Here is a 19,831-nt window from a genome sequence, read left to right on the forward strand (position 1 = left end):
CGCACCGAGAGACTGGGAACTGTTTAGAGCCCCTCGGGCTGTACAGATCAAAATGAAAGGCTGTAAATGATTGTAATATTGTTTGTACTGATGCACCTGGTGATACAATTTGTAAAAGTTTAACCTGGATTGTACCCTTGTAATGTTGTTTTTGAAATGGTTTGGAATGTGATTGAAGATATTTTATGAATAAAGTATATTTTTACAAAAAAAAACTGTGTTTGTGCCAGCTCTTTGCCAGAGCAGCCAGGAACTAATCTCACTGCCTTGCTCTCTCTCTTTTTGGAAATATCCCTCACTTAAAATATTTATCTGCTCTTAAATTAAAATATGCAATGGTCTCTGGTTCAATTATTCCCTGTGGCAAATCATTCCATGCTTGAACAACTTTCGGCATAAAAAAAATCTCTCAAAGTCTGTCATCACTGAGAGTGAGGATCTTCAATTAACTCCCCTGCTAGAGAAAATGTTTATTTCTTACTCCTCTCTGGTTCCAATGATGAACACCTAATGGCTTTGTGGGGGTAAGTTGAGCCTCACACATATGTTGCGAGTTAGGCTCTGATGCAGCTACAGTATTACTGAAAGTGTAAATGAAGTGATACAACTTATTACTTTTGAAATTGAAATAGGGCCTGCAGTAAGCAAATTGTGTAAAAGGTGAACATGCTGTAATCATAAACCTGTTGTATTTTTTTCCCCACTGCTTATATTTTTAATAGTTTACAGCACAAGCAGCCTGATCTAATAGCTTTTGGTCAAAAATCACACTATTTAAATTTCCTAACCCCTGTAAAGTTTTGTTCAACCCCCTACCTCATGCATAACTAGATATTGTGCATACAAGAGCATACATCACTTCATAGGGAATGAAAAGGTCACTTATGGGAATTGTGTCTGTGAAGAACAGGATAGCTGACAAAATTCTAAACGTGGTATTGGAATATCACCTTCAAACCAAAACAGGCTGTTCCAATTTTTAAATGAAAAGTACATGAAGCAGGAGCATGCAACATTTATAATGATAATGAGACAGACAGGTCCTGAGCTGGAGTTAGTGTGACTAGCAATGAAGGAAAAAGCTGGGAACTGGTGTACCAATGGGAAGCACTTCAGACTCCAGGCTACAAAAGGAGGCTCAGTAGCAACATGATAAGAAGCTATAGTGCCGATTCAAGTCTAAAGCAAATGCCAGCTTGAACAGCCTCTGTGCAAGTGTGAGGTGAAGAAATGAAACTACACTTTCAGGTACTTGATCTGGCTGAGAAAGGTTTACATTGGACAGTCCAGTAAATGAGGGCCCAATTGATCTAGCTTATAGCTCAGTGCAGTATAATTTCACGAAAATTTATTTCATACCATTTTTCTAAGAATAGGACGCAAGTGAATTATTGAGCATTTGATTTTTTTTTAAAATAAACCATCTTCAATGTGCCAAAGGAGTTTGGACAGAGGCGCTATTACTAACACATAGTGGTAAAGCACCCAATGTATTTTCAAATGCAAAGTCAATGGAGAATTTTGACTATGGTATTAGAGATCTTGCAATTCTCATTAACGAATGATTTGATGCTTGATGAAGACATGCAGAAATTCAAAAAGTTGCAAAAAATTCCATACGGTATTTGCAGAATTATTCGTAGGCCTGGAGAATATTGATGGAAATTGTAGCTACATGGACAGAATATAACAAATCAAAGTACAGAGACATTTGCTGCTAAGGGATCATTGACAGACACCAAGGGCCAGATTTTCATGCCTCTGTCTGTGATAATTTAAGAAAGGTGAGCGGGACCCAATTCTGGGATTCCTGCCCCATTCCCGTTATGTTGATTTTTTTTTTGGCTCCAAGATAAGGGTGCAGATAGCAAGCTTGCAAAAATCAATCCTGGCCTTGCCTATTCCATTGCAGGGCTGGGCATTTTAGACCCCTGCTATTTCCATGGAGCCTGGCCCATTTTGTTAGGAGATAGGGTTCACAGCACCTCAGAGGAGTCATGGGTCATGGGGGAAGCCTAGTCTGGGGTCAGGAACCTTTTGGCAGATAACATCAAAGGTGTTGACAACTTCACATATTATGGTGTATGATAAGTTAAATATATTTTTAATACAGTGATTAATCACAGGGCTTTCTTCATAAAAGGTAATTGATCATTAAATTGGCCAGCATTGTGAAAGTGTTCTGATGCATTTTAGTACTTCATCCAGTGGACAACCTGCTCTTCTGCATTCAATAGTATTGAGATTAAAACTAATTTGTCAACTGGACCCTATGCTTTGATTTATACATTAAAAGTCCAGACATTTAGAAATGGATGAATAGATGCCTGATTTCTTTGATTGAAAGTCCATCTGCTGGGCCTTTGAAAAAAATTAACAGATGGCCATCTGTTCATGCACTTCACTCTATTGTACGGAGCTCTGGAGGGTTTGTTTATTCAGTTGTACAATGGAATATCATTATGAATGCTTAGTTAAGCTCCAAGCACCCCTAAAGAATTCAGCTCAACAGGGGTTATTTACACAATTGTGAATGGAACCATGTGCTTTGCCTGATTGACAGTTTTATGACCAGATAATAGGATTGAAATGTTTTGAAGAAGTTTTTGAATGGCTGTTTGATTGTGGGTGAAGCCCACATTCCTTGACTGAATTTTTAAAAAAACTTTTGAGTTTTTTTCAAGTGAAGTTTGAATGGCTGTGTTGAGTTTTGAGTGCATAATAGGATTAAAGAGCTTTGAAGAGGTTTTTGAATGGCTGTTATTATTTTGACAGTTTCATGAGCATTTTAAAGTTTTCCCAGTGTTATTGTAAGGCTCATGATTTGTGTCTATAGTGGATATTGGGTGAGTGGGCAAGGAGGATGCGTGGGGGGGCATGGGAGATATGAGGGGTATGGACAGTATGGAGGATGCATAGAGGTACGGAGGGCGTATAGGGGATGGGTGGTGGGGTGAGAGGTTAGGGATGAGGGCTAGGGTGCCAAAATTTCATTTACAGAACTGGACCAATGTCCCAGTAAATGGAAGTAGGCCTTCTAACCTGCCGGCCTCAGCAGCTGCCTGCCTCTGTTATGCTTAGCACCCCCCCACTCCAGCCCACCCCTCACTCTAACATAAGAATAGCATGGGTGGGCTCTGCTGGGCATGATTCCTACTCCAGGATGAAAATCTGGGCCCAAGGGTAAGATTAAAACAAAATCTATTCAAATACTTGGGTAATATTGCCTGCAAAAAAAGGTACTATTTCATTTATTCTTGCAAAAAAGAGGGGAAAAAATGACAATATATTGGTGAAAATAAAATTGAATAAAACCAATAGAACATTTTCTAAAATCTCTATTTCTGTTTCTGAAAACAAACACTTAAAAATATTTTTCTCCTTTGATTTTTCTTCCTTTCTGGGGCGCTGCCCCACAAACTATTCACAAATTATAAGGGAACCTTATAGGCAAGCTGGGTCCAGCTTTCGAGAAAAAGGCTCTCCTCATGCAATAGCCCAAAGAGATGGGTTAATGTTAAGAGTTGCATTAATGCATCAAGGATTTTTTACATTATCTGTCTTAATTGCAAAATAAATATGTATACTTAAACCAATAAAAATAGAAATAATAGGTAAGTACTTACACTTAATTATCTTTGTGGATTTTGTTCATTCGATGTTGATCAGAGATGCTGCTACACTTGGATATTCTATGGCTAGTGCTAATGGTAAAGGTACACTAATGTTGATTGCTTATTATTTAGCTTTCTTATGTTATTCCATGTGACCACCACCTCCCCCTTAAAACAGTTTATTCTAAAAGAACAGCTAATGTGCACTATTGATGCCGTTTCAACCATCTGAGAAGATTGTCTCCTGCATTTTCATTTGACCTTAAAGCACTTATTTCTATCTAGAGCAATTTGGTAAATCTGGGCACTTTTCCATCAGACCTTCAAAACTGGATACATTTATGATGGTATCATATTGCTGTATCAAGTAGGAATTCTAAGTTTCAGGATTGAAGAGTAATTTTTAAGGCAGAGTTGCTTGGCATTTTTATGAAATTTCCAAGTACTAAAAAAGTACAGCTTTAAGGTAAACCTCAATCTGTCAAGCATGAAACGAGTATGCAATGAACAAAATCTCCAAAGATAATAAAGTGTGTAATTCAGCAAAAATAGATACACCTTCAGTATACAGAAACATCTGCCTTGAAGATATCCATCAAATCTGCGCAAGCTCAATACTTCCACTGTACAGACTTAAATAGTAACTGGAAGCTGGGCTCGAAATCACCAGTCTGCCAGATGAAAGCCAACATCTGTGGGCAGGTAACTAGCCTGATGTACTGAAAGGTGTATTTAGACAGAAGTACTAATTCTTACTGTATTAATTAATATAAACAGGAAAGCTGTCGGCCAATTTTTCAAATTGTTTCATATACAAGCCCTGTTGAGGTACAATTTATCTACTGGCAGTGGAAGTATTAAGATAGCAGCACATTAGCCATGTAACACTTAGTGCTTCAATCTCTAGAACCACTCAGTGCCATTTTTTTAAAACTTCAAGCTTATGCTTACTATCAAACCCATTTGTCCCTTTAAAAAAAAACAGGATTTAGCAGACACAGAGTTTGAGTTAGCACTTGTGAATTTATGCACATGGCCAAACTATGATCAATAGGCCATACGAGGCTTATGGCACTAGCAAACCAGCCTAGGCAGCTCAGGTTAATTGATGATTATATTTTAATATTTGTTGATTTGCCAGTTTAGCATTTTGTGGGGCTGATGGTTGGCATTATTGGCGGATTCATTCTGAATCAGGAAACAGGATGTGTTAATGTCTGCAAGGTGAAAGTCATGCAAATTACAGGGTACATCGATTAAAACTTTGTACATGTTGCCAAGGCTCCATGGCATGATGGCATCTTGAACACCCTTGTCTACAATCTTTAAGCCAGTAGAAATGACTTTGAAGTTACTTTAAGTGAACTACAGTCAGAACCTCTGTGATGCATGTAAATCCACTGCTTTGATAGTTTAGAGCCAGCAAAACCACATTTAGTCCAACCCATTGCAATGGGAAACTTGGCAGCCGGCCCTACTCAAATCACAGGAAAGGCCATGCACTAGTCTCTCAGCAGCAGGAAACCTCCTGTGATTAAGTTGGAGGTGGAAAGGTTGGGGGTGGGGGGGCGGTGTGTGTGTGCGTGTGTGTGTGTGCGCGCGGAGAGAGAGGTGGGGGGGGGGCGGGGTTGGGATGTGTGCCCCTCATTGGCAGGCATGCAGCGCCTGATTGAGGAACCCAGCATGGTAGCAAAATCTATCCAATTGCCCTTGCCTCCAACCCACCCTTGTCTAAACTCACTCACCCGAGTCCCCGCTCCTGGTGACATTGCTGGCAATGGAGAGCTGCTGGCTTCTGATTGGCTGGAAGCTCTCCGGGGTTGGGGAGGGGTGGGGCTTCCACCTCCGAAGGTTTAAAACCCAGGGAAATCCTGATGCTGGCCATTTAAGTGCCTGACAGACACTTCATTTGTTTGGAAAAGAGTCATACGGACTCTAAACGTTAACTTTGTTTCCCTCTACACAGATGCTGCCAGACCTGCTGAGTTTCTCCAGCATTTTCTGTTTTTATTTCATTTGGTCAGGGCTCCCCACGAAGCGACGTGGGTTCTCCATCAGTTCTGCAACTGGTGGGCGAGAACCCCGTTCACCAACATTAATCCAGCCTGAGGTGTTGGAGAACAGACTAAAAAATGTAACTTATCATTTGAGGGGTGGTCACAACAAACTTCCTACAAAAAAGTAATAGAAACACAATCAAAATGTTATGGCAAAAATATTAAACACTCAAAGCACCATTAAAATACAGACAAAGAGGCATTATTCTTAAATTTAGCACTGTTTGTTCACAGTTAAACATGTGTTTTGAGTCTATACCAAATCTTAGATCCATTGTCCAAACAATAAACTTAGCATTTGTCATATCACAAAATATTCCTACCATGATTTCTATAACAACAATATCCTACCTGAGATTACCTGCAGATTTAGCAATGGTTCAACTAAATGTCTCAGATTATTGTTGTCAAGATCAAATATCCCTTCACATATATACAAAACATAGATGGTCCACACATGAACCCAACATTTGACGAAGGAAAGCACTGAGAAAAGTGAATAAAATCTGCATGATTTTTCTTTTGTTGCATGTTCTGGAAGTGAAACAGAACCTATTACCCGTAACTCAGATACGTTGACAGCTCCAAAGCCCATTTTTGAAAGAAGTCAACGCTTCTAAGGTTCATCAAATCTGCTGAAGTGTTTTTTTAGCCAACAAGGCGTTGTAAGTGTGAATGGATAGAGTGACAACATAACACCTCTGCCTTTTTTTGAGAAGAGCGTGAAAAATAAGAAGGGAGAAAGAAAACGGCATTAAACTCAAGAGTTTTATAGCAACACAGCTCAATGCTTTTGCTCAGGTTAAGTGTGATCTGTTGTATAATTAGGCTTTTTTCATTGTAACAAACTTTTCCAATGTTACCTCTTTGTTTACAACATATTAACTACTATATATGGTAGTGTTCTTAACCTCCACAATCAATGGATTTAATGGATGATCTAGAGATCTGTACTGGTGACTGCACTAATTCCATGAATTAACAGAGTGGGTCCTAGGTTTTTGGTCATGATATCAAGTTGCTCCAAATATCTTTCATGGAGTGTAATGTCAGCAGGAGGCCGTGGCAGATATAGAAATCGGATAGCTGGATGGGCACCCTGCTCTAAAATCATCCTGTTTACAGCCATCAAATAGTCATCTGAGATTTTCATTGCATTTGATGGGAAGGTATTTGCAAAATTGCCCTCACTGCCATCTTCTTGAACCATCTGTTTGTGCCAGTGAAGGGCAGCAACACTATCCCAGTGCAGAGTTTTAATCGAACCTTTGATGCGCAACTGGCTTAAAAGCTGCTTTAGCTTTTTATCCTGCTCCCCAACAATGTTTCCAGATTCAACACACAGAAAAATACGCAGTTTGGCCGACCTCCAGGAGCGCACCATGTTAAGAATACATGCCATTTGTAACAGAAACAGGCTGCAAGTGTCAACGTAATTAGCACTGTCAGGGCGAAGTGGATTGAGTGGCCACACATCAATGGAGATCTCACAGTTCTTGCGACTGAATAGTTCTGTTTTGTTTAGCTGGCAGAAGTATCGGGCTAGGCAAACATTTTTTAACATTTTGATGGAATCAGAAATAATGGCCACATACTCTTTGCCTGACAGTGCTTTTGGAGATGAAGCATTTCTGGCTGGTGGAAAATTGGGCTGTAAGCTGCAATCTTGTTCATTCAGGGTGGAAGAGCTATTGCATGAAAATGCTGGAATTTGTTGCAAACCATTCTCCGGAACACAGTCATCGTAGAAACCAAGAATAAGCGTATTGGGTCTCATTCCACCTATAAAACAGGGCAGCATAAACACAGGAACTTATTGTACCCAGATGACAAATATTGATGCCAGTTCGCCCTAACTAGCTATTTAAGAATAAACTAAATTCATGCGAGCATTTGTTTAAAATGAATTGATTTCTTGTGGGTTATTTACCTAGACCAGAGATGAATAAAAGATGTTGAACTCCGTGACGTACTGAGTCAGACAGTGTAAGGCTGACAAATGATTTTACATTCAGCGCATCAACTAAGCTTAGCCAGGAATCATACTGTGCTTGAAGTGGGTCAGAAGGCATCTCATCTAAAAAAAAACATATGGGTGAGAGTTAGTAATAATGTCACTTTTTTTTTTATAAAGGAGTTATATTTGCCTTATATTTACACACAAAAAAATCATGACAAACCATTGGAAATGTTTCTAGTATTTGTGAAATGCAAACTGAAATCACACCAGACATTTTATATTATATGCAGCAAGTGTTTGGATAAGTGCTTTTAAAAATGATGTAAATTTATTGTGGTATATGAAAAACATTGCAATGGGAACTACTTTCCCCCCTGGCTACTGCTGAATTATCTGTCTTACCAGTGTGATTAATGACCACACTTAATGTCAATTCAGTGCCTTACAGTGGCCAACAGCAGAGCTTCAATACCATGACTGGATGTGAAGTGTAATTTGCTTTCTTTACAATCAAGTCATTTTATTAAATATTCACACTGACCTGGATTTTGGTTACCTACATGGTGGCTACAAATGTTATCAAATCAAACAATGAGCTGCTTAACATGGGTACCCCCGGCCTCATCAACGCTCAACATCTTTTCATCTGAACCAAGATGTGGAACCTTTGCCAACTAAAGGGTATGGGCTCAATCTAGACACCACATGGCCTGCCACTTGTGAACAACTCTCAAACAAGACTAACCACCATCCATGGGGGTTGCTGGATTAAATATGCGACAGCAAAAATTCTGGAAAAATTTATATCTCTTCACAAATCAAGTTATCAAATCTCAGCTGCATGATGAAATATATTTTAAACAAATGCAATTTTGTAGAACTTGGCTCAGCAATATAAATGGCATACATCATGTTGTCACAATAAATCAGCATAGACAGTTTCATATGCAGCAGGGTTATGTGCAAAATGCAATGTGGTAATAAAAATACACTTCTTGTTTTTGAAATGATTAGTTATTTGCCCTGTGGTCATTCCAGATAAAACAGATGCTTCATTTTTAAGGATTACTTCAAAACTATGAAGAAATTAGCTCAACATCAAATAGTGATGAGAGAAAGGAATAGCAAACATGATGTATGTTCAGGATAAATAGGTAAGGAAAATATATAAGCGGGGAGATGTAGCTATGACTCTAGAAAGGGATGCTTTGCATGAGGATTCAAAGATAGTACCTATTTACTCAGAGTTAGGGAGAAGAGAAGCTGTAACACTGTTGGGTGTATACTACAGGCCACCAAAGTGGGAAAGAGGTAGAAGAATAAATTTGCAGGGAAATTTCAGGAAGTTGTAAAAACAATAGCGTCATTATAATAGGAGACTTCATTTATTGTAATATTGACTTAGGAATAAAAGCAGAAAAGACAAGGGGGGAGGTGGTGGGGGGGGAGCGGGGGTGGAATTCCTGAAATGCACACAAGCAAACTTTCTTTCTCAATCACCTTGTTTCCTGCTCAAGGAGGAAGGAATCAGTGTTTGGATCAAGTTCCAAGTAATGGAGTGGACAAGTACGGCATGTTAGTGAGAGAGCATTTGATGACAGAAATCACAATACCATTAAGTTTCGAGTAGTTATGGAAAAGGATAAGGGACAATCTGATGTGATAAAACTTGAATGGAAGAGGGTTAATTTCAGCAAGCTGAGAAGGATGGATTGGAAACAAATATTGACAGGTAGAAGTCTAATAAGCAATACGAGGCCTTCAAAGAGGAGATATAGTTCAGGTACAAATTAGGCACCTTCTCAATAGGCAGAAAGGAAGTGTTTCCAAAGCTAAAGCTCCCTATGTGACTAAAGAAATTGATGTTCAAATGAAACAGAAAAAAACTTTAATAGTCAAAACGAATACAGAGTCTAGAGGAGAATAGGAAAAGGAAATAAGTGAGACAAAGAGAAATAATGAGAAAAGATATGCAGGCTGAAGGCTTTTACAAACATATAAAAGGATAATCAAAAGGTAAGGTGAGCTAATTAAGGACCAAAAACTGTGGATGGAAAAGCAACTAAATGTATCTATTTTTAAGCAAAGATGATGCTGCTTGGGGGGTGAGGGGAGGAGAGGCAAGAGAGAGTGGTAAAGGATTTGGATAGAATAATAGATAGGGGTAGTAAAACAATTGGCAGCACTCAAGGTCGTGAAGTTACTCAGGTCAGATGGGTTGCCTCTTGTGTTTTTGTGGGAAGCAAGGGTTGAAATCGCAGAGGTTCTAGCCACAAAATTTCAATCACTCTTGGATACTAGAATGGTGATGGACAACCAGGGGGATAACAATGTTATACCCCTGTTGAAAAAGGAATAAAACAGGTAGCCAACACTGGAGCTGAGACAATAACTAGAGATAAAATTATCAGAAGAATATGGTTTGTAAACAACAACCGATAAAGATTTGTTAAAGGCAAGGTTTGACTAATTGATTGACTCCTTTGATGAAGTAACGGAGATGGCTTGAAGGTGGTACTGGAGTTGATATTGCATAAATGGACTTTCAAAAAGCATTTAATAATACCATGGACTTGTTAGTAAAATTGAAGATCACGATTTAGAGGGGCAGTGGCAGCAAAGATACAAAATTAGTTGAGACACAAAAAGCAGGTTGGAGTGAAGAATACATTGGTGACCCCCACAGGTCAGTGTTGGAACAGTGCTTTTTTTGATATATGTTAATGATCTAGTATTGGGATTAGAGGGCATAATTTCAAATTTTGGGAATTTAGTAAAAACTGAGGAGGATAGTTATAGACATCAGTAAGACATAGACAGACTGGTAAAATGGACCAACACAAGATGTCAGAGAAATTTAATGCAGAGAAGTGATGCATTTCGGAAGGAAGATGAGTAGAGGCAATATACACTAAATGATATAATTTTAAAAGGGTGCAGGAACAGAGAGTCCTGGGGATTCACTTACATAAATCTTTGAAAGTAATGGGACAAGTTGGTAAAGCTTTTAAAAAAATCATATGGGATACTTGGCTTTATAAATGGAGTCAGAGTACAAAGTGATGGTTAGATCTCAGCCAGAGTAGTGTCCAATTCTGAACACAACACTTCAGAAATGACGTCATGGCCTTGGCGACACTGCAGAGAAGATTTATCAGAATGGTACCAGAGCTGAGGGAGTTCAGTTATGTGGAGAGACTGGAAAAGCTGGAATTGTTTTCCTCAGGGCAAAGGAGGTTATGTGGAGATTTAGCAGAAGTGCTCAGAATTGTATGCAGTCATATAGGGGAGACGGTGTTCACTGGAGAAATCTATTTATTCAGTGATTTGCTGTGATCTGGAATACTTTGCTGAAAGGGTGGTGGAAGTGGATTCAATAGCAACTTTCAAAAGGGAGGTGGATATATACTTTAAAAAAGGGGAATAGAAGGGTGTAGGACGAACTGATAGTTGTTTTTAAAAGAATGCCAGCATTAAGTATGATGGGCCAAATGGCTTCCTCCTTCGCTGTATGATTCAATATTAAGAACAGACATTTTCAATATTGGAAAATTCCCCCTCTGTCTCAGGAATCAAACAACTAATCAAATCGAAATGCAAAATACTCCATCCAAATTATGACGACTCCTCAATGTACTGGATGCATCATACTACAGCAGTATAGAAATATCCTTCTCCCATATACTCCATTTAAAATTGTTGGCAGATTTTGGCAGAAGAAATAACTTTTAAAAAAAGAGTTACTGCATTATGGTTTATGGAGGGCTTTTCTTAATAGCTGAACGTGGCTAAGAGAAAAAAAAAACCTTCATAAGACTTAGTGGGTCATTCTACAATGACTCTTAAAACTATTACAATAAATCTGCTTCAAGGTCATATTGAGCTCTAGGGTGGTTATTAATAAAAATGTAAAAGTAGATGTCCAAAGCTCCTGATAAGTGCTGCACAATGTACTGTAGTTGAAGGCATTGCAAATTTTGACATTTAAAATAGCGTTGTAGATTGCATTTTACAATAAAGTTAACATTTCGTATTTATGAAATATCACAATTTTGTGAAGCATGGTCTTTTTATTCACATCTACAAGTGCACGAGTTGAAATATCGGAGAAGTGCTATTTACATAGCTCAGTTAGAGGTTATTGGCAGCAGAAAGGTACTGCACCATTGCAACACAAGTGTGGGCAAAGCAGTGAGCCTTTGATTCTTTTTTGACACTGCAAAAGCTGCAGATGCAAAATAAAGTTGTGAGCTATAAGGGACCAGGAAAAATTGGAAATTGGACTGGAAGATAAGACAGCGGGAAACAGAAGATGATTAGAATAAAAACTAGATAGATCCCCTCAAGTAACAAAGGAGATTTAGCAAAAACTAGCTTTCCAAGAATGAGTGCAAATATGAGGGTTGAAATGAAATTTAGAAATCAGTGATGACAGATTTAGAGCTGGTATTATAAAATGAAAGCAAAGTATAGAAAATATATAGAAGGAAGCAAAAGATTAAAAGGGATATTAATAAACACATTAGGGAACAAAGGATTTTTGAGGCACATGAAAAAAATAACAGGTTTTTAAAAGGCAAGTTCTATTATAGATGGAAAAAGGAAATCTCATCAAGGGTACAGGAAAAACAAAAGCAGAATACTACAGATGCTGGAAAATGAAACTAAAAGAGAAAACACTGGGAATACTAAACAACAGCAACTTGCATAGCACTAACAAAAAAGCAAAATACTGCGGATGCTGGAAATCTGAAATAAAAACAGAAAAGGCTGGAAAACTCAGCAGGTCTGGCAGCATCTGTGGAGAGAGAAACAGGGTTAACGTTTTGAGTCCGTATGACTCTTCTTCAGAACTGGAGAGAGATAGATAGAAATGTGATGGATTTTATACTGTTGAAGGGGGGGTGGGGGGCAGGGAGCAGGTGGAGCAAAATAAAAGGCCAGGGATTGGTGGGAGCTCGAGAGATTTGACAAAGATGTTAAACAGTGTTAATGATAGTGATAAAGACTAAAGAAGGTGCATAAAGGTAAGATAACAGAATGTGTTCATAGTAGAACAAGGATCAGCGTTTTGTGAAAGCAAAACATAAGAACAAGCTGCAGATGGCACTGTTGGGGGAGGGGATTGGGGGAAAAAGTAGAAAAAGATCAAAATATAGGATAGATTTCATAATCTGAAGTTGTTGAACTCAATGTTAAGTCCGGAAAGCTGTAAAGTGCCTAATCGGAAGATGAGCTGCTGTTCTTCCAATTCGCTTCGAGCTTCATTGGAACATTGCAGCAGGCCAAATACAGACATGTGGGCCTGAGGGCAATTTGGTGAATTGAAATGGCAAGCAACAGGAAGATCTGGCTGGTGTGTGCAGGCTGAGCGAAGGTGCTCCACAAAGAGGTCACCCAGCCTGAGTTTAGCCTCCCCAATGTAGAGGAGACTGCGTTGGGAGCAGTGAATGCAGTAGCCCAAATTGAAGCAGGTGCAAGTGAATCGCTGCTTCACCTGAAAGGAGTGTTTGGGACCTTGAATGGTAAGGAGGGAGGTTGTGAAGGGGCAGGTGTTACACCTTCTGTGATTACATGGGATGGTGCCATGGGAAGGGGATGAGGAGTTGCGGGGTGATGGAGGATGATGGAGGAGTGGACCAGGGTGTCATGGAGGGAACAGTTCCTACAGAATGCTGACAGGGGAGGTGAGGGGAAGATGGGTTCAGTGGTGACAACATGCTGGAGTTGGCAGAAATGGCAGAGGAGGATCCTTTGAATGCAGAGGCTAGTTGGGTGAGAAGCGAGGGCGTGAACTTATATAGCACCTTTAGCTTAACAAAACATCCCAAGACCTTCATAGGAGCATTATAAAACAAAGCATGACACTGAATCACATAAGCAGATATTAGGTCAGATGACCAAAAGCTTGGTCAAAGAAGTATGTTTTAAGGAATGTCTTATAGGAAGAAAGCAGTAGAGTGATACAGAAGTGCGTAGGAAGAGAATTCCTGAGCTTAGGGCCCAGTCAACTGAAGGCACAACCAGTAATGGTGGAGCTATTAAAATTGGGGATACGCAAGAGGCCAGAATTAGAGGAATGCAGATATCTTGCAGGGTTATGGGCCTGGAGGAAATTTCAGAGAGGGGGAGGGGTGAGACCATGGAGGGATTTGAAAACACGGATGAGAATTTTAAAATCAAAACATTGCTTGACTAGGAGCCAATGTAGATCAGTGAGCACAGGAGTGATAGGGGAGTAGGCAGGAGAGTTTCGGATGACATCATGTCATTGATTCTCTCCAAATTACTGCCAGACTCTGAGTAAAACAGGAGGTAACATTTCAGGTCGAAGACCTTTTGTCAGAACCGGAAAAAGTTAGAGATGTAACAGGTTTTAAGCAAGTACAGAGGCAGGGAAAAGGAGAGGAAGAGGAACAAATGGGAAGGTCTGTGATAGGTGAAAGGACAGATTAAATGACAAAAGGGATCATCGTGCATGGAGAAAGGAGATGGCAATGGGATAAGTATATTAAAAAAAGATGCTAAGATATTAAATAGGTACTTTGACTCTGTTTTCACAGAAGAGTGCGGCAGTGGGAGTGAAAGGAAGACAATGAGGTGGAATAATAAACATGGTTAAGGATAGGTAAGGTGGTAGTACTGGGGCAAAAAAATCTAGAACTCAAAGGAGAAAAGGCTTCAGCCACAAAGTATGAAGACACAGGAGAAACAAAAGAGGCTCTAAACACAATCAAAACATCCTTGGATATGAAAGTAATGCATTAGGATCCTCACTGTTCTCTGTAACAGTTCTGTTCGAGAAAGCATAAAAAGGAATAAATTGAATAATTACTGGCCAATCAAAGAAACCATAATGAGACAGAAATTACTATTCTCTTAAAAGCAAGAGTTAATTTAGGACAGCCAGAATGAATTTGGAAAAGATAAATCATGTTTGATAAATCTAATAAAGTTCTGAGGAAGTGATAGTACATTGATAAATGATATGTAAAGGGTGTAGTATATTTTGATTTGCAAAAGGCATTTTACAAGTTGCCACATAGCATTAAGCGCATATGTAAAGAAGTTGGTTCAAAGACAGAAATGGTTCTTATTGGGTATTTTTCAGGCAAAAGCATGTAAACAGAGGTGGCTGCACCAGATATCAATGTTGGGACAAGTGCTTCTTTCAACTGGACTTAGGGGGAGAATTTTCTCCCCGTCGGGCGGGTGATCCGGGAGCAGGCGCAGGGCTGATCGCCACCTGCGATTGGCTGCGCACCGCTATTTTGCAATGGGCGGACCAATTAAGGCCCACCCAGCACGACACGCACCTGGAAGCGCTCAGCGCCACTTATGCAGGCGGGGGGGGGAGGGAGAGTTGGGGCCTGCGTTCTTTCGTGCATGCGCGTGAAAGAGCGCCGAAATCTCCCTGAGGCACAGAGCTGCCTCAGGGAGATTAATTTAATAATAAAACATTGCAAAAAAGAATAAAAATACTCAGACATGTCCCCTCATGTGACAGTGTCACATGAGCTGGGACGTGTTTATGTATTTTAATAAAAATTTTTATTTAATTTATAAACCCTTCATGAAACCTCATCCCCCCCTGTGGATGAGGTTTCATGAGAAATGCGAAGGCCGCCTGGGCTCTTCGCCTGCCCGCCACCTTAAGGTTGGACAAGCAGCCCTGACAATCACTTTAATGAGGTAATTAGTGGCCTTAACAGGCCTTTGACAGGTCGGCAGGCGCGCAGCTGACTCCGGTGTGCGCCCGCCGAACTGAAGATTGGAATGATGCGTGGTGACATCGGGACACATGCCTGGTGTCACCACGTGCCATTTTACACGTCGGCGTGTGGGGCCTGTCCCCGCACACAGAACGGAAGATTCAGGCCTATGTGTAAGGGCATATACCAAACTTAGTCAGTGAAATTAATTGTGAAGGGAATTGTATGCAACTTAGGAAGACGACAGGTTAGTAGAATGGGTATACGGAAGTTAATGTGCAGAAATATGAGGTCATGCATTTTTGGAGAAAAGGTGAAGAAACCCACTAAATGGGAAAACTTTGAAAGGAGCAGAGGACCAGTAAGAGAGACATGCACATTTAGGTGTTACAAAAGGTGCAAATCGTTAAAAGGGGGATAAATTGATAAATATGGCTGTATTAAAAAAGGTCCTAAAATTCATAAGCAAGGACATAAAGTACAAAAGCATAGAGACAATACCAAACCTAATATAAATCATGAGTTAGGTCATGGTTAGAATATTTTGTCCAGTTTTGACTGCCCCACAGTATGACAGATGCTAAGATCAGAGGATACTGAAGAAAGAAATTCATTAAGAAATCAGGGTGAGAGGCTTTAGTTATGAGAGGAGAATAGAGAAAGTTGGGCGTTTCACTAGAATAAAGGTTAAGAGGATATCTGAAAGTGGTGCTCAAAATTGACTGGGTTTCATGAGGTAAATGGGAAATGCTATTTCCATTGGTTGGTGAATCAGTGACTAGAGGGTATAAATTTAACGTCACCACTAAAATAACACAAGGAGAAGAAAGATGATTAAAAATACAATACATAAGAATGCCCTACTAGAAACAAACTGTAAGGATGTGGAAGTCACTTCCAGGGTTAGTGATGGCAGTGGAAAAAACTATGCCAATATTTAAGATAAGGTTGGATAAATGGATGTGGAAAAGGAGTTGAAGGGATATAGAAACAGGGTGGGTAAATATGATTGAACTAGCTGTTTCAATGTTCCCTCTAAGTTGTACGGTCACACAGAAATCAGAATGTTCTGCCTTGGCAACAAACAGGTCACACGGAAGCAATATTCCCTTTAAGATGTGCACACGAGGAGCCATGCATCAATCTTAAAAGGGGCCACACAGTGCACCAAGCTGGTCGTGCACAGAAAACAGAAGTTAAAGAAAACATTGATCTACCTGAAGGAGGGTAAACACCAGCATGAACCGATGATGCTGAATGGCTTGTTATTGTGTTGTAACTACTATCTATTTTTATGGTTATGGTGAAAGTAAAATCATAGCAGTTGTTGGAAAATTAACTGGATAGCTATTTGTAAATCAAAAAATATATAAAAAGATATGGGGAAAAGGCAGGGCAATTCGATCAAGTGTATAGCTCTTACAGAGAATCAATGAAGACACAATGGGTCAGATAAGTCTCCTACGGTGCTATGAACTGTAATGCTAATGTAATTTTCTTGACTTGATTTGGTATAAAAAGACACCGTTTAAATCAAACACTAGAAATTTATGGTAGTAGAGAAATTCATATATGCAAAACAAATTCAAAAATTGTATTTTGGTATATTTCCACAAATGTCAGATAAACAATCAGGGAAACTGTGTAATACACATTGGGCAGAAATTTGCCCTTGGTGGGCGAGCGGGCCCCACCGGCTCGGCGGCGGGCAGGCAGCCGACACCCATCACCGAAATGGGGCCCGCCGCCATTTTGAGTGGGCGGGCCAATTAAGCCCCGCCCAGCGGGCTTCCTGTGCAGGGGGTGGAGGAGGGAATCCCCAACTGTCAAAGTGCTGTCTCAGGGAGTTTACTGACAGGTAAGTCAAAAAATAGAGAAATATTAAAATTATTAACATGTCCCCCTCATGTGACAATGTCACATGAGATGGGACATGTTAATAAGAAACACAAAGTTTATTAAATTTTTAAAAAACTGACATGAAACTTCATCCCGCCAGTGGATGAAGTTTCATGAATAATCTGGAGCCCGCTGGGGCTCTTGGCCTGCCCGCCAGCCTTAAGCTTGGACGGGCAGGGTCTTTAACAAGGTTAATTATCCTGTCAATGGCCTTAATTGGCCATTGACAAGTGGGCTGGCAGACAGCTGATTTCGCTGTCCGCCCACCTTACTGAAGATTTAAATGAACCAGGATGACGTCGGGGGTTCCTCTTGATGTCATCCCACGTCATTTTCCCCTCGGCGAGTGGGCCCCGCCCCCAAATCACCGAGTGGAAAATTCTGCAGATTGGGTTAAACAGAGTGGCGAGTTACACTCGGACCCTAGTTTGAATTAAGTCTCTACAGCCTATGTGGGTCCAATGTGTTTGGGAACTTTCAACCAGATCCTAGCATGAACAACAGAACATGTTATAGTGAGGGGTGTGAAATATATTAGAGCATGTGCCAGTAAGGAATATATCAGAGTTACTACAAGCATTTTGCAGAATATATTACAATGTTAGTGAAAGGTATGAGGTACATCAGAAACTTCCATTAAGACATGGGAAAATATTGATGTATCATAGTGAGGGAAGTACAATACTCCGGTATTGCAGTGGCAACAGGGACATACCAGAGTGTTAAATTGAGAAGGATAAAAATACCACTGATTGACCCGAAGCTAACATTCAGAAAGGCCACAAGATTTGGAAATGGAAATTGTCACAAAAGTGCAGTAGAGATTGTTTTTCCTTTTGGTTGGCATTAAGCCTCATGTCAAAACAGAGTAGAGAGAACTCTACTCTGTCTTTAGCTCATATTACACTTGAAACAGTAGTGCTTCAGCCTAAAACAGACTGAAAAGAGATGTACCATTCGCCATTAATAAGTTAAGAGATGACAAAAGCTGAGATTGTTCTTCTTGGAGCAGAGAAGGTGAGAGCAGCAATTTAATAGCAATGTGCAAAATTACAAGGAGGTTTGATAAAGTAAATAAGCAGATAGAAATAGAAGACAGTTTTAAATTGTTTGGCAAAAAGAGCTGTTGAGGGGTAGTGGTGGCGGGAGTTAAAATTTTGTTTTTGTAGTGATCGGAAGTGCACTGACTGAAGAAATGGTGAAAGGATATTCAACAGTAACTTTCAAAAGGCACTGTGGGCCAAAGGGCCTCCTGTGTTGTATGATTCTATGAAGTTCTCTTGTCTTTGCAAACTCAAAAAATGCAGCGAAAGGTTTAAGAACAAATAAATGAAACTTGCAAAGACTGAAATAATTCACGATTCACATTCAGCATTCAGGAAATTTTAAAAAAGCACTTCTCACCCAAATTTCCTTTTTGCACATGACCCAGCACAAACAATCCACTCTTCTTTAGGTCGTTTGTGAAACTTATCAGTTGAGTGCTTGTTCTGGGATTGGCAACCATCAGCAGAATTTGTGGGCGCCAGAATTTGACATGATCTTTACGAACATCTAGCATCAGAAGGTACTTTCTAACCTGCAAACACAAGTATTTATGCAGAACTCGGAAGTAAAATGATCAACTTAATAACTACAGAAATGTATTTGTAGCATACACTGAATTACTGCTAGTAGCTGTGATTAAAATAAATCCATGTCTGCTATGAAATGTGAAATAAAGGACATTTACAAAGAGCGAATCTGCCACTGGGAAGCCCTCTTTGTAGCTCTTGTATTTGGGGTAAAAATTACAAAATGTAGATATTTATCCATACCGTTATGGACAGCACTAATGTCTCCTCTCACCACCCATCTATAAACAGAAACTTTTGATTTGTTTCCCTCTTTATAAGCGGTGGCTTATTTCCCAACCGCTCAGTTTTGCTGCAATCCAATTTTCTATTACTAGCCCCATAGCAAACGAGATAGGATGAACTTTAAGGGCTTGTTTATTTACACACACTCAAAAGGCGAAAAGAAAGTTCACAACATCTCCCTCGCATTCAGATAGTAAAGACAGGGATAGAGAAAAGAAAGATTTACATCACAGAGACCACAGAGAAAAAAAATATTGTTTCACGTGGGTTCCAGAGTCCAGAATCAAAGTCCTCATGGAGGCTAGTGGACTGAAAACTGATGCTGGATAATTCACTTTCCCAGTGGTGTTGACTTTACACGATGAGGTGCGTGCAGAGATGAAGCAGAGCAGATGGGGCCAGGTGTTCAGCCTGGGCAGGACTCTTTGTCTGCGGGGCTGCTAGTCAGATGGTGAACAGCAGACTGAGCTTTTCAGTTCAGCAAAGCAATATTACTTGCCCCACCAGCCAGAGGCCTATGTCACATGACTCCCACCTCTTGTTTGGATTCCAAAGACTGTGAAGGAAGGTTGTGGGGCCTTAGCAGATGGTGCATCTCCTTCTGGCCAGCACGGGTTATTAAATGCAGATGGCCCTTGCATAGCTCTCTGTACAGTCCACAGGTGGTCATTACTGGCTCCTCAGAGATAACGAGGTGCGAGTTTACCCGAAACTACCAAGAAGCTTCTTT

The 19,831-nt window shown here is 40.0% G+C and overlaps 1 protein-coding gene across 1 annotated transcript in view; it reads right to left on the bottom strand.

The window, feature by feature from the left end:
• Positions 1 to 2,970: 2,970 nt before the first annotated feature.
• LOC144693837 (solute carrier family 12 member 9) overlaps positions 2,971 to 19,831 on the bottom strand; it is a 91,644-nt gene continuing 74,783 nt past the window's right edge. Inside the window, exons 11-13 of the mRNA XM_078563918.1 lie at positions 18,647 to 18,821; positions 7,602 to 7,748; positions 2,971 to 7,453 (exon numbers count right to left, since the gene is read on the bottom strand). Of these exons, the coding sequence (XP_078420044.1) occupies positions 6,612 to 7,453; positions 7,602 to 7,748; positions 18,647 to 18,821 (1,164 nt within the window). The 3' untranslated portion in view covers positions 2,971 to 6,611. The remainder of the gene's footprint in view (positions 7,454 to 7,601; positions 7,749 to 18,646; positions 18,822 to 19,831) is intronic.

The sequence above is a fragment of the Cetorhinus maximus genome, chromosome 19 (assembly GCF_964194155.1).
Source record: "Cetorhinus maximus chromosome 19, sCetMax3.hap1.1, whole genome shotgun sequence".
Classification (NCBI taxonomy): Eukaryota; Metazoa; Chordata; class Chondrichthyes; order Lamniformes; family Cetorhinidae; genus Cetorhinus; species Cetorhinus maximus.